This window comes from Hetaerina americana, unplaced genomic scaffold, assembly GCF_022747635.1.
Source record: "Hetaerina americana unplaced genomic scaffold, ioHetAmer1.1.p SCAF_40, whole genome shotgun sequence".
Classification (NCBI taxonomy): Eukaryota; Metazoa; Arthropoda; class Insecta; order Odonata; family Calopterygidae; genus Hetaerina; species Hetaerina americana.
Window position 1 is genome coordinate 3624009 of NW_027286986.1, and position 13590 is coordinate 3637598.

At 37.1% G+C, this 13590-nt stretch overlaps 1 protein-coding gene across 3 annotated transcripts; it reads left to right on the forward strand.

The window, feature by feature from the left end:
• Positions 1–2340: 2340 nt before the first annotated feature.
• Irbp18 (Inverted repeat binding protein 18 kDa) lies at positions 2341–8980 on the forward strand. 3 transcript variants are annotated; one of them, XM_071591000.1, is made up of 3 exons: positions 2341–2493; positions 3266–3560; positions 6835–8980. In XM_071591000.1, exons 1-3 carry the CDS (start codon positions 2488–2490, stop codon positions 7023–7025), a joined length of 492 nt encoding a protein of 163 aa, XP_071447101.1. In that variant the 5' UTR covers positions 2341–2487; the 3' UTR covers positions 7026–8980. The 3 variants fall into 3 exon arrangements, with proteins under 3 accessions (XP_071447101.1, XP_071447100.1, XP_071447102.1); XM_071590999.1 differs by having other exon boundaries at positions 2351–2493; positions 6829–8980; XM_071591001.1 differs by lacking the exon at positions 2341–2493 and adding an exon at positions 2679–2874 and having other exon boundaries at positions 6829–8980.
• Positions 8981–13590: the final 4610 nt, after the last annotated feature.

Here is a 13590-nt window from a genome sequence, read left to right on the forward strand (position 1 = left end):
ATATCGTGTAGCAATTTTTTTCGTAGCATGTGATCTTTCTGGTTGGCCATTCCGACATGAAGCAGCACGCGCGGGGGATTTAAAACTTATTTAATTTAAATATATCTTTAGCAAAGAAATGCTTGTTTTCTTTCAAATGAAAATTTATTAAACATGTTCGATATGGTATCATTTGAAGTGAATCATGTTTACTTCCCAATTAAAAAAAATTCATTCTAAGTTCATAAAAAAAAGAAATATATGCAGCAAAAATTATGCAAAAGTATCCTGAATTATCCTTGTATCCTTTTCTTTTATTATTTTTCTGTGGTGTATATTTCGGCCATCTTGGTAGAAATAACGTTTTCGAATTAAAAAAAATATATATATATAATCCTAAGGCTTCCGCGACGTCTATTTCATGAATTCATTCTTCTTCCGGGAAAAGCTTTAAAATGATTCATATTTGTACGCCATTATGAGCTATCAGTCTACTATTTTTTAAATTGTGAAAAATTACAAAGTTATTTATATAATGGTATTATACTGAATGGCCCATTGTTTATTTCATGCATTGCATTTACTTATATCTTAATTCTTTCTACTTTCGTGCTGCATCCTGGGGTGCAGTTTTTTGTTTGTTTGCGGTATATGTGTTTGCATGAGAGTTGGATGAAGGGATTTTTGCATGAGTGTGTGCGCTGCTGTGTGTGTAATTTCCACGTTGTTGTTTTGCATGTGGTTTCGTTCCTTTTTACGGTTGGCGACCTAACGCCCACCGCCACACGCCCTTGCGGCGGCTTGCGGGGTATTATGTAGATGTAGAGTACATTGGGCATAATTAGTGAACATTTTACAGAAGATGTGAGTAGACTGCAGGGATGGATCACTAATACAAAACCTTCTCATGTCTCAGACTGCATTAGGGCATGTTGCAGATGTAGCAATGAGATGGGTAGTGCTTGGCATGACCGTCCAATAACACCACAACCTTTCAACATACGAGTGAAAAGTACAAGTGAAAAAAATGATATTGGAGCCATGGGAAGGGCAGGAGTGAATATCGGTGGAACTCAAAAAATCAAATACACCTGCAGATGATCTAGCATTACATAACCATATAGCCAAAAGATTTTAATTGCTTATTGAATGATAAAATCAACATGATTGGCCTGGGTTTCAATTCAATCATAAGGAAACGAATATAATGACATTTCCCAGAAATAATGGTTGACATAAATATTAAAGTTGAAGTTGATAAATAATAAGAGGTAGAATAGTTCATCAATTCAGGAGGTATCTCAGTTGAAGGCGGGTTAAGTATACAGGGAATTAATGGAAGGATTGCATTGATTTAAAAAGTTTATACAACGAGGAGGTTGTTGACGATGGAAACCCTAGGTAAAGATGTAAAGAAAAGATCAGTGAAAGTCCTTACATGAAATATAATTCTATTTGGTTGAGAAACTTAGCCCCTTATATTTTTCTGTTTCATCCAGATACAGAATCATATCATAGGGCAACTGTACATTGCAGATTTTTGAAATATGTGCGGTGAGTAGTGGATAAAATAAAATTGGCAGTGGAAAACAAAACAAATGAATACATGCTAGGCATATTGGAGGAAGATATAAGATTGCGGGAGAAATTCATTGCTTGGGCTGGACAAGTGGATGCAATAGATATACAAGAGTAACATGGAATGCTGGTGATGCGATGTAGGAGGAAAATAATTGGCATTGTGAATGGAATTAATGGAAGAAATTACGCACATCTAATGAACGAGCTATTGTAATATCTAACTTAAGGATATTAAGTCTCATGTTAATCAGGGCTTATGAGTTCAGCCAAGCGTAGCACCTGGGGTCAATTGAAAACCTCCCCTAAACCAGTAGACTGCTACTAGTAATAAAGTGGGTATTATATATATATATATATTCCTTGGGTGCATTAAATTTACTCTCAAGATCCCAAAATCTTGCTCGAGCTCGAAGTAATGTGGCTACTAGATGCATACATCTACCTATGTTTCCTCACCGGAATCTTTAAGTTTGCAAGATCAATCAATAATTGAGTTCCATTAGAGAATATTCAACGCAAAATCGTTGTTTGAGATTTCCTCCAGAATTATTCCAACATGGCCGACAATTTAACTAACCGAATGCACCAAAGAGATTTGGACAAATTTCATAATTCAAAATGGATAGAATAATTACATAGAAGTTGATAACATTTTATAAAGCCTGTCTAATGAAATCTGAACAAAATTTGCCTGGTTTGCCACATTAGTGCAATTGGCACGTTGGTCACATCGACTACTGGAGCATTGCGATGGTTGCGATAAAAACTACAATGACCACGATCGAAAATATCGATATGCTTTCAAGAAATCTATCGAACATGAATAATAACATTTGGAAGTAAACCTGGAGTGCCAAGGTGTCGTTACTGGAATGTTTGGAAGCAGCTGTTATGCAATATTTTCTCAAAACAGTTATCGTGAAGTGAATGAATGTAAGGAAAACTCTTTTTCTTCATAATTTCATCATAGATATTTCTTACTAAACCACGTCATTGGCAGTTTTTTCCTTTATTAGCCAAATATTGTCTTATGATGCAATCTTTAATCGAATACAACGGCCTTTGATGATGCCTTACTTTAGATATTCAAGCAGCAGATTCAGTGATCATATTGTATTACATTTTAATGATTTATTTATGACCTCATTATCATTATGTGAAAGTATCACGGATGTGAATAATAATGTATATGGAGTTAGCACTAGCGAATAGAAACAAAAACACAGAAACGCAAAAAATAGAAAGCAAACTCACTCAGTTCCTCCCTCCTCTTCCTTGAGAAATGTGGCTTGTCCACCGAAAATTCCGAAACGTGTGAGTTTCTTTTCTTATTTGTGTGTTTCTGTTGGCTAGTGCTTCATTCATGTACATTATATATATGTAATTATATTGTCATTTCCTAGACTGGCATGGCAACTTGGGAGTATAATGTTTCATTTACAATTAATTTGTTATGGTGCAATGCGCTGTTTTGCTTCGTCATTCCATCTTAATTTTTTTCCTGACGCTTGAACTGACCCGTAACCGCAGTCCGCCTATTCTGGTGGCCCGATTATATACGAGTATTAATCAATTAAATTACAGTGGTCAAAGTTGTAAACTTAATGCTCATTTCTAGTTTAGACTTGTCATAAATTTTATTTCGCTTCCAATGATTTATTAATGTATGGCTGACCTATCTATCTATTTATTTATCAAATGTCAGACTGGTATGTCACCTCGCAACGGAGATAATGAGGGTGATCGAGGAGGCCGCAGGAGCCAAGGGAAACGACCCAGCAGCAGCCGAGGGCCGGGCGCCTCCGGTGAAGATTACCGGCGGCGTCGTGACCGTAACAATCTTGCTGTAAAACGTAGTCGAGTTAGAAGTAAGCTTCGAACTCAAGAGACTTTGGAGAGGGTTCGCACACTAAAGGCAGAGAATGAAGCCCTGGAGGGACGAATAGAAGCGCTGGGAAAAGAGCTCGGCTTTTTGAAAGAGTTGTTCATCACTCATGCTGGTAATTAAATATTATCATGATTTAGTTGTTACGTTACTGTTAAATGGTAACAACCACCGCTTTTCGTCTACTTGTGTTGTTTTGTGAAAATACCTAACGGCTAGTACTAATTCTATCCCCTCTATGCTCATTTTTTTCAAAGATGGAAAGTGTCGTATTCTTCGCTGTTCTTAGTCATTTCAACTATTGATAATTGTTTATTTCACTGTTTACTGTAAATAAATTATAGGGCTTAAAATTTTTAGTTTTGATTTTATCTCTTTTGATAAGCAAATGCATTCATGTATTTTTAACCTTGCAGTGAAAATTGTCAAAAGTGAAATATTAGGTAACAGTTTTATCAAATTTATGAATTATTAATTTGTGACTATGATCAACAAAAAGAATTTGAACAATATTTAACGACCTCTCTTGCTCACTAAAATAGAATGGTAAATATTTAAATGTATACTTAAGGATGAAAAAGTAACCGTGGAGAAATTCGGATATTAACCCTCTTAGTGCGGTGGGGATTCCAGGGGTACTAGTGAGAAGTGCGAAGGGTAATTTAAGAAAATGTATCACCTTAGGAAAAAAACATTATGAAGTTATTTGTTTAGATATCCATATGCAGTTTTTTAAATAAAATATTGTAGTTAATAATGATGTTATACATTTACATCATCTGAAAAATAAATGTAATTATTACAGTATTATAAATTTGAAGAATATTTTTGTAGCAATAATATTTCGATTTTTAGAGACAATACTAATATTTTTTAAAAACATTTTTCAATAAAACCACCATATTTAAATATAAGAAAGAATCAAAAAGACATGTAGAAAAAATTATAAATAACTAAAGAAAAACCAGTGAATTGCAAATTTTTTTGTCAGCCTCTGCATAGTTCGATTTTGTTGAAAAGGCTGATTATCTCACTGAGTCAAATTGGGACTCTTCCCCTTTTCATCGGGCAGTTCATCTAGCACCTATGGTTAACCAAACAAATGCTGTGCACACCTTTTTCGCACTTTATGCACACGTATGTGCGGGACCTTTTTCTCTTTTGGCCGTGTTTTCCACTACAAACCACACAATTTTTTTCTTTTCTCCCCTGTAGTTGCTGCAGTCCAGCTCTTGATCCATGTGCACTAAGAGATGAGTCACTCTCTGTCTTTCCGAGCCATTCCTGCTCAAGAGACTCTATGATACATGATGTATATTGAAGTCTTGTCATTTTTCTAATGGGATTATTTTCTTTGTATATTACATAGGAATTGAGAACCATATGAGCAATTACACAAGAGACAACTTTCTTCCAATACTTCACGGTACACCTTTCATCCAAGAATGAATACACCATCATATCAGATGTATCAATCCCTCCCATGTAACCATTATATGAATTTATCATTTGTGGCCTCACCATTTCTTTGATTTTACCATGCCTCTTCTTACTTAGATGAGTGCTTTGCGCTGTAGCTTTTGTGGAAAGCAGCAGAACAGGATTTTTTTTCCCTTTGCCCTAAAAAAAGAATTTCACCACTTCTATAATATTTTCTTTCCCCTACGCTAAACTTTTCTTTCAATTCTTTGGGAATGTTCTTTCTACTCCCTCTCAATATTTCTGTCAAAAACGTTTGTTTTTTATACAACTCACGTGCCAGATCAACACTAGAAAAAAAGTTGTCCACAACAACATGGCACCCTTTCATAAAATAATTACCTACAGTCAAAAGATTTTTTACAACCACAAAACTTAGTCCATGCTCCTGCAAGTCTTTCTTATCTTCTTTATTCTTCGCACCACGATAGCAGTAGAAGGCCAGACAGTAGTTCTCTACAGAATCGCAGAGCATCCAAAATTTTATGCCCCATTTGTGGTGATGTTTATTTGGTAGGTATTGAAGTAACTGTGAATGGCTTTTAGTGCCAACTAATGTTTCGTCTATGCTAAGGTGTTCATGGGGTGTACAATGATGCCAAAATAGGCGATTAGCATGATCAACAATGGGCTGATATTTAGCACAAGGGTCATACTTTTCATTGCCTGGTGGGAAAAGTTTGGAATTATCTGTGAGATGGAAGAACCTCAGAAGTAATTGAAAACTATCTCTAGTCATCATTTTACTGAACCACGGTATGGTGCGAGAGTCAGAGTTCACTTCATCATTCTCACTCTCTTCATCTTCCTCCGAGTAATCGTCGTCTCTGATTGATAACAAGTAGTTTACCAATTCTTCATCTACTTTATCTTTCGAAGTCTTTTTGGTTGCAATTTCAATAAACCAAAATGAACGGAAAAGTGAAAAAATATGTAAATGCTTGGAATCACATTTGATTCAATCTCACTCTCGCAAGGAAAAAACCACACTGAACTTCCTCAGCCAAGAGAGAAGAGACTGTGGCAATGTGCTTACCATCTAAAGGCAGGAAAAAACGAAGTTCAAACTCACAGAGAACTGCTGACAATGTAATCCAATACGCAGGGCGCAAATGAGTAGATAGGATGGACGGCAAGAGAAACCAAAATGATTACAAAGCAGTGCTCTCACTTCCATCGTATCAACAAAGTCTGAATAAGCAGTTATATATCAACACCACCACACCATTACACATTCAAGAGATTACAGATGAACACAGATTAGTAATTATTAAAGAAAAAACCATAAGTTACAGCGATTTAAACAATAGCCTACGCAAGAGCCGATATATCAGCCCGCCGCACTAAGAGGATTAACTTTGAAAATTAAAACTTGAATGTGTCATTCCAATCCAAGTAACATTTTCAACGTAAATTTTTATTTCATTGAGTTGCCAAATTCTGCAAGTAAATTTACATGTATATTTAAAATTTTTACATCATTTTATTGATGTTTCAAGCATTATGAAGTGGTATCCAAATTCAATAACCCAAAAGGTGGAATGAGATGAAAGTGGAGCACTTCAGTGGGGAAAGGACTCGAGAATGAGTGGTTAATTAGAGTGTAAGGGAAGAGGAATTCCAGAGGGTAGAAAGGGTGACTATATGTTCAGGCATACTGTTACTTCACTCTCACTCTCATGGTCCTGATGTGACAGCATCTGTATGCCATCCATTGCATGATATAATTGTGAATATAACCTTGAGTGCTGTTACGTCTCTCTTCTCAAAAGTCAATGAGTTTTTCAAAAATGAGGTTATGGTTCATAAGGTTAGCATCAGTGCCAACTTCTCATAAATTGTGACTAGTGTAATGTGCTGACGTAAGTATTACAGTTCTAATGATAATGTTCTCCTTTGTTAAGGTGCAGGGACCCCAATAAACACCAATGAAGTGGACTTGGAAGCTTTGTTACGAGATAATGATTATGATGATGATTTACTGAATCCTGTCAGATCTCGGGAGCAGACGGGCAGGCATTCTGCTGATGAGAGAGACTTCAAGGCAGAGTCCCCAGGAGATGGCGATGCCGAGGATTCAGAGCCCCACGGCCCCTCTTAATGAGGGTGAGGCCTATTTTATGTGAATTGTGTATTCAGTGATTGTGTGCTTCGACTACTCTGTCAATAATAGAAGATATATATATATATATATATATATATGTGTGTGTGTGTGTACAATTGATATGCCTGTACTTGGCTTCTCAAATGACCAGCAGAAGAATCAGTTAGTTCCTGAAAATGAGAAATTTAGTCGTTCTATGATGGAGTAGCTGTTCATTAGTAATTGGAGCGTGAAGCTGTGGTCAGCAATAAATTGAGTGATCTGATTACCTACAATGGCATGGAATGGACAGTTTTTTCAATGCAAATTTGAATTGTAATGTAATTTTGAAATGCTTAAATTACCAACCTATTTCCTTAATGATTACATTTCTCAAAATTCCATTTTCCCATTCCCATTCTCTATACAGTTGATTCTTTCTCTTGTATTGCTCCAAATGGTATTTTTTTTCTTACTCTGCTTCACTTGTCTCACATTACTGTCTTTTTCAACTTCATCATTTTCATCCAGCACCAGCCTTTGGTAGTTTCTATTCGTGCCTCTGTTCTACTTCTCTAATTTAGATGCCCTAATTAATAATCATCTGATCCCCGAGCTTTGGAGTATCTGTACATTCACAGCAAACCCAAAGATTGGATTAAGTTTTGTCTCTCCATGAACAATGCTTTGCGGCTCATGGAATTAAATGTTCAGGAAATGGGGGCGCCAGCTCCTTTCCCTGATGCACCATTTGGTTTTCCATCAAGTGTTAGCCAAGTATTTTTCTGCCTTTAGGAGTACTAGTCTGTTTTCTTTGGCTTATTATTGATATTGGGAAGGCGTACTCATAATCCTTGCATCAGGCATGCTAATGAAATGTGGCATTAGATTTGATTTGGTGGTCAACCTGAAGCAATTATACTCTTGGTAATGATTATTATTAATATGTACTGCAGATGCTTTAGTTTGTAATTTTGAATCCTAGACACCATCCTCAAATTATAAATATACCACCATTTTTGGCTTCCCTTCTTGCAATGATCCGTGAAGTCACCCATGACACACCCTCCTCTCCTCTTGCATAATTACTGTTGCTCTCATTAATATAGCATTGGCACCTTTTTCTTTGAAAGGACATTTTCATGTTCCAGATTATTTCAGGAAGTCCCTTGAGAGTTGCTTTTCCCTTAATTATGCTGGGTATTGGGAAGCTATTTGAGGAGAAAATGAGATATTGTTAGATAATGGTTTGATATTGATTTTCATCATTTAATGTTCTCCAATGAGTGCTTTTGAACTGCATGGCATTAGCTTCCAGATTATTTCTTACTCATAATTAGCATGTGGGTTGCGGTAGTCCAGAGGGTAGAGCATTGGACTACAGACCGGAGGGTCCCAGGTTTGATTCCCGGGCGAGGCACTCTGGGCACCTCCAGCTCCACCCAAGCTATGTGATCTTTTGGGTACCAGATCTTCCTCGGAAAATATAACCGGCACAGGAACTAGCTCCCGTACCCTGATGTGTGAATTTCACGCACTGTCGGGCATAGTACTGGGTGAACTCTACCATCACCTACGAAAACGACCTTTGGGTTGATTACTGTTTATGGTTTTAATTAGAATATCCCCCTGTCACCCTACTTTTTATTCAGTCTCCAAGTAGTCTTGGATCTGCCCTGTTTTTTTCTAATTATTTAAGGCATATGCTCATAAAGTACTATGGTAGTAATTTTTGCATATATTGTGTGAAATGAAAAATGTTGATTAATGTTTATGGTGTAACCCGATTTAATATGTGGTAAGAAAAGTAGTTCTTTTCATTCGATATGTCAATTGTATTTAGAGAGGAACATATGATGTATTTTTGTAAAATAAATTATGGAAAAGGTACCTCATAAAAGATACTGTAGTTTCACCATTTGGTGTATTTCTGTTTTGTTATATAAATAATAAATACCCTAGATTACCATTGATTATTCCTTAATTTTGACCCATACCAAGAAATTATCTTGGATGTACGTTAAAACCAAGGAAGCCTCATTGTCAGGCGAAGGGGCCGGGCCACACTGACACATCCATTCCTGCTAGATAATCAAAGGTAAGCAACGTTCAGCCTCAACTGAGATTGAATGGGAGAGACTGCACCTTTGCATTGGTTCTCTTATTCGCTGAGTGCATGTGACAGGCATGTCAAACGATTAGCCCCAAGGCCTAAGTGCCTTGGACTCCTGTCGAAGGCTATACACTAACGACCCCCAGGATCAACTCTGGCAAAGATATGTGCCTTTGTTGGGCGTACAAACCAGGAAAATTGGTGAAAGTGAAAAATTTCTCTGCAGGAATTGTATGGGGATAGCACAGATTGTATGAAAAAGTCTTGGTCTAATGCAGAGTCATTTCCCTTTTTGCATGTGCTGCAGTATTTATGCTAATTAACCAGTCACAATTGAAAGATGCATACAGTATTACATTAAAATGAAGACATTTCTGGCATATTAAATCTATAACCACTAATCGTCAATTTCAACAGTCTCTTCCCAATTTCCAATCATTCCTCTCCACTTGGACTACGCAGTGCCCTCTCTCTCATCCACAAGTGAACAGTGGCTGAGCTTTCCAGGCATGTTCTCTTTAAAGGGAACTCTCATTCAAACCCAGATTGGGCCAAGTAAGCAGTCCTTAAGGTAGGGCTATCTATTATAGTCATTATGCCATCTAGAAATTGAAGACCCCTGTTGGTCTTGCCATGGTTTTCACAACTAACTGAAGAATATTTTTGTTGCATCACAAAACTAAAAAAAGTGCCCTGAATCACAAGGGTTATCGCTTTGAATTAAATTCCAAACTTGTGGTGCCATCTACTCGAATCTAAATTGTATGTTCTGTGAATAAGCACTTCAGAAATATCTGAAGTAGTGTTTATTCTACGATTCTCTCGTATTTCATACATTTTATCACAATTACATTTCAATAAATTTTATATTGTTAATAGATTTCCTCAGATAATATAAATAATTTTATCATTAAGATGTACCTATTGCAATATAAAATTCATTAATGCAACTTAAATGAGTTAATTAAATGGTTATGAACTTAGTTTCACTTAAAATTGAACTCCCTACCATCTGGCACCAATGGCTCTCAAGTATAATACGAGGGTCATCCGGAAAGTAGTACCCGTTCGTGAAATAAAGACACAAAAGTAAATATTAACAAACATAAAAAATTTTATTTGAAAGAGGATACTTTAAACTACTTCTCAACATAATCTCCAAGCAAATTAAGGCATTTGTCATAACATGTGACAAGTTTCTGTATTCCTGCTGCATAGTCCTTCGCCGCCAGCTCATTGAGATACGCGAGGGACCCATCTTGCACAAATTTTTGCATAATGCAGATGGTGTTTAACAATTTCATGAACAATTGTTCGAGAAACATTGGGAAAATGCTCACAGATGTCATCAATTGTGACGCGCCGATCGTTCCTCACGAATTCGTCAACTGAGCTCACCAGTTGGTCTGTAATGACAGACGGTCTCCCCGAACGCTCATCGTCGTGTGTGTTCCCCCTCCCCATGTTGAAGTTGCGACACCACCGCCGAACAGACGACTCGTCCATTACATTGTCTCCATACACCTCCTTTAATTGGCGATGAATATCACATGGGCGAACGTTTCTTGCATTGAGGAATTTAATCACTGCCCTCACTTCACAACTGGCGGCGTTCTCAATTTTTTTAAACATTGTAAACAATCACAGAAACAACACAGGCAATGCTAGCGTCACGCAACTTGGCTCAGAGAAGGCAGACAAGATCCTCTTTCAAATAAAATTTTTTATGTTTGTTAATATTTACTTTTGTGTCTTTATTTCACGAACGGGTACTACTTTCCGGATGACCCTCGTACTTACACTTTGAGATGCATGCAGCAATTTTTTATGTACCCCGATTGATTTAAAGTTGGGAATATTTTAGAATTTAATGAATGATGAGCAGACTGCAAGAGATCATTAAGTTTTCAAACTAACTGTAGCAGTTAAAATTTCCAATTATAGTGCACCCCAGAAGGGACAGTTGATGAAATATTGGAGGGCCAAAAAAGGTCATTATGGCTTTGAGACAATGAGTTTCAAATGCATTTCAAGTCATCTGGTGAAAGTGAGAAGAGATGTTCCACCAATGCACAAACAGTTACGGCTATGACTCAGGGCAAATATCTGTTGGACAGAAGAATAGTTTATATACATGAGTGAAACTGGAATAATCAGTAACTTCACACAACCAAGAATTTACAATGTCGCCTGACATTAAAGAAAGTTGGAGAATATTGTCAGGTTTATGTACACCCTAATTCCACGAGGTCTCATCAAACAGCGATGCATATTTTGATGAAACAAACCTACAGCAGGAGACCCGTTTAAAAGGAACCCTTTGCAATCTGCTTCTTATGAGGCATGATGCCCATCATACCGACAGACTTGTCTTCCAAATTGACTCTCACACTGCTCAATTACTACCCACCCACTTCATTTTTCTTCAATCTCAAAGCTAAAGTGATCAGTCCAACATTCACATGGCCTGAAATTATTAGGAATATTTCAACAACCTCCTTGATTACGAAATTTTATATGCATTTATGAATAGTCTCTAGCTGATGGTAAGGTCATAGTATTACCATAATTATTATCGGATGATCTCATTACATTTTTAATGGACAGAGACTGAGCACTCACACATTTTTTAGCTTCTCCCAAAAAAACCTGACCCTTCTTACCTTCCTTCAATTCGGCATTCTTCCTAGACACATTCATTCTATTGCAACTCCTAAACCTTTCAATGCAACAATTTCAGAGAGTAAAAACCATTCACCTTGACCGGGATCGCTCGATGTCCAGTCTAGTGCTTAGCCAGTTAAGCTATCAAGGCGTCCTCTTAAACTCTGAAATTATCCTGGTCAAGGCGAATGATTTTTACACTCTGTAATTGTTGCATTGAAATGCATCTTAGCGAATGACCCCGTTAAAAGTTACTGTTGTGGCATCTCCCACAGTTTCTTCGGAATTTCCTTAATCTTTCTTACCTAACTTCCTCCCTCCTATCAGAGTCTTAATACCCCATTGCAAATCAAAATTCTCTGCATCCATCTTTTCTACCTCTGCGTTTCTCTCCCACCACCCCACCATGCCTAGTAAGTCTCCAATTGTTTTCCTTTCCGTCCATTCAACTTTTCCATCCTTCTCCACACCCGTAACTCAAAGGCCTTCAATCTAGGCCTTAAATCTAATCTTGCTTTTATCAACATAAAAGTGCCCCTGTTGCATAAAACCAAGCCCGTTATCAAAGTTTTCACTGATCATTCCTTCACATCTGTACTCATCATACCTATTATCACTGCCCTCCTTGAAAACTTCTTTGCCAAGTGAAATTCTAACTCCTACACTCCTAATACATTGACCATTGTGTCCAAAACATGGGATATGCTAACTGCTCTCCCTGCTCAAGTTTTTTTCCCATTATGAAGTTTAACTTAGTCCTACCCTTACTTGAAAACCTGATAACCTTTGTTTTGTTTATGTTGATCTTCATCCCATACCTGTCACACTGATTTTCTGATGCACCCACTAATCAAGGATTGTGACCCCTTGGCTGACTAGTCAATTAAAGCTTCACCAAACAACTAAATTAATGGATCCCCTAGTGACTTTTAATCCTATTCCAGCCTTTCCCATGCCTTTCTTTCTACCACTTCCTCCATGCATACTCTGAAAAGCTCGTGTGATAACGGACATCACTTTTACGCCTCTCTTTTTAACACTGCCCATCCTTATTCTCCACCTGCACTTCAGCAGTCTGAGAAAGTCACGGGTTATGGATAAGTCACATATCCCTTCAATCCACTCCTATCTCCTGTAACATACATTCATTAATTCTACCCAACTTGCTCCTTCAAACACCTCATAATCTGTGAAACAAGCAAATACATCCCGATTGTATTCCACATTCTTCTTCATTAGTGGCCTCATTACCGCTATGGCATCATGTGCATCTCCCCTGACAGAACCCCAAACGATCGGCCCCTAAGTAATCATTTGCCCTCCTCTTAATTATGATTCTTAGTACCACTTCCGCTTGAGCATATGAAATCAAATTTATTGTTTCGTAGTCCTCAAATTTGGCTGCCTTCCCTTTTTCGGATGGCAACTAAGAGAGATCTAATGAAATCTTCCACCCAAATTTCTCCCCCAAAAAACACATATTAGTATTATTATTTTATGTGTTGGCATTTTACTATTACTAGATACGAAAGGTAGGGAATTATATGCCATATATTTCCTCCGTGAGTGCAAATTGATATGGTAAGTAGTTAAGGTATGAGGGATGTAGGGTATTTTAACTCCGGACTAACCAAACAACCAAAGGATAACTCGCATTGAAAAGAAAATTATTTGATTTTTTTTTGTTAAGTAAATCTACTTGTCCATGTAAACTGACTATATTTTCCACACATTTTTAAAATGATTATTTTGTTTATAACATAACTTTATGCACCCAAATGTAATATTAATTATGTGTGTGATTCC

What these genes read in the sequence shown, in the direction of transcription:
- Irbp18 (XM_071590999.1), top strand. An exon ending in GTTGTTCATCACTCATGCTG is followed by an intron (nt 3,561 to 6,828) that starts GTAATTAAATAT and finishes TCCTTTGTTAAG; the next exon opens with GTGCAGGGACCCCAATAAAC.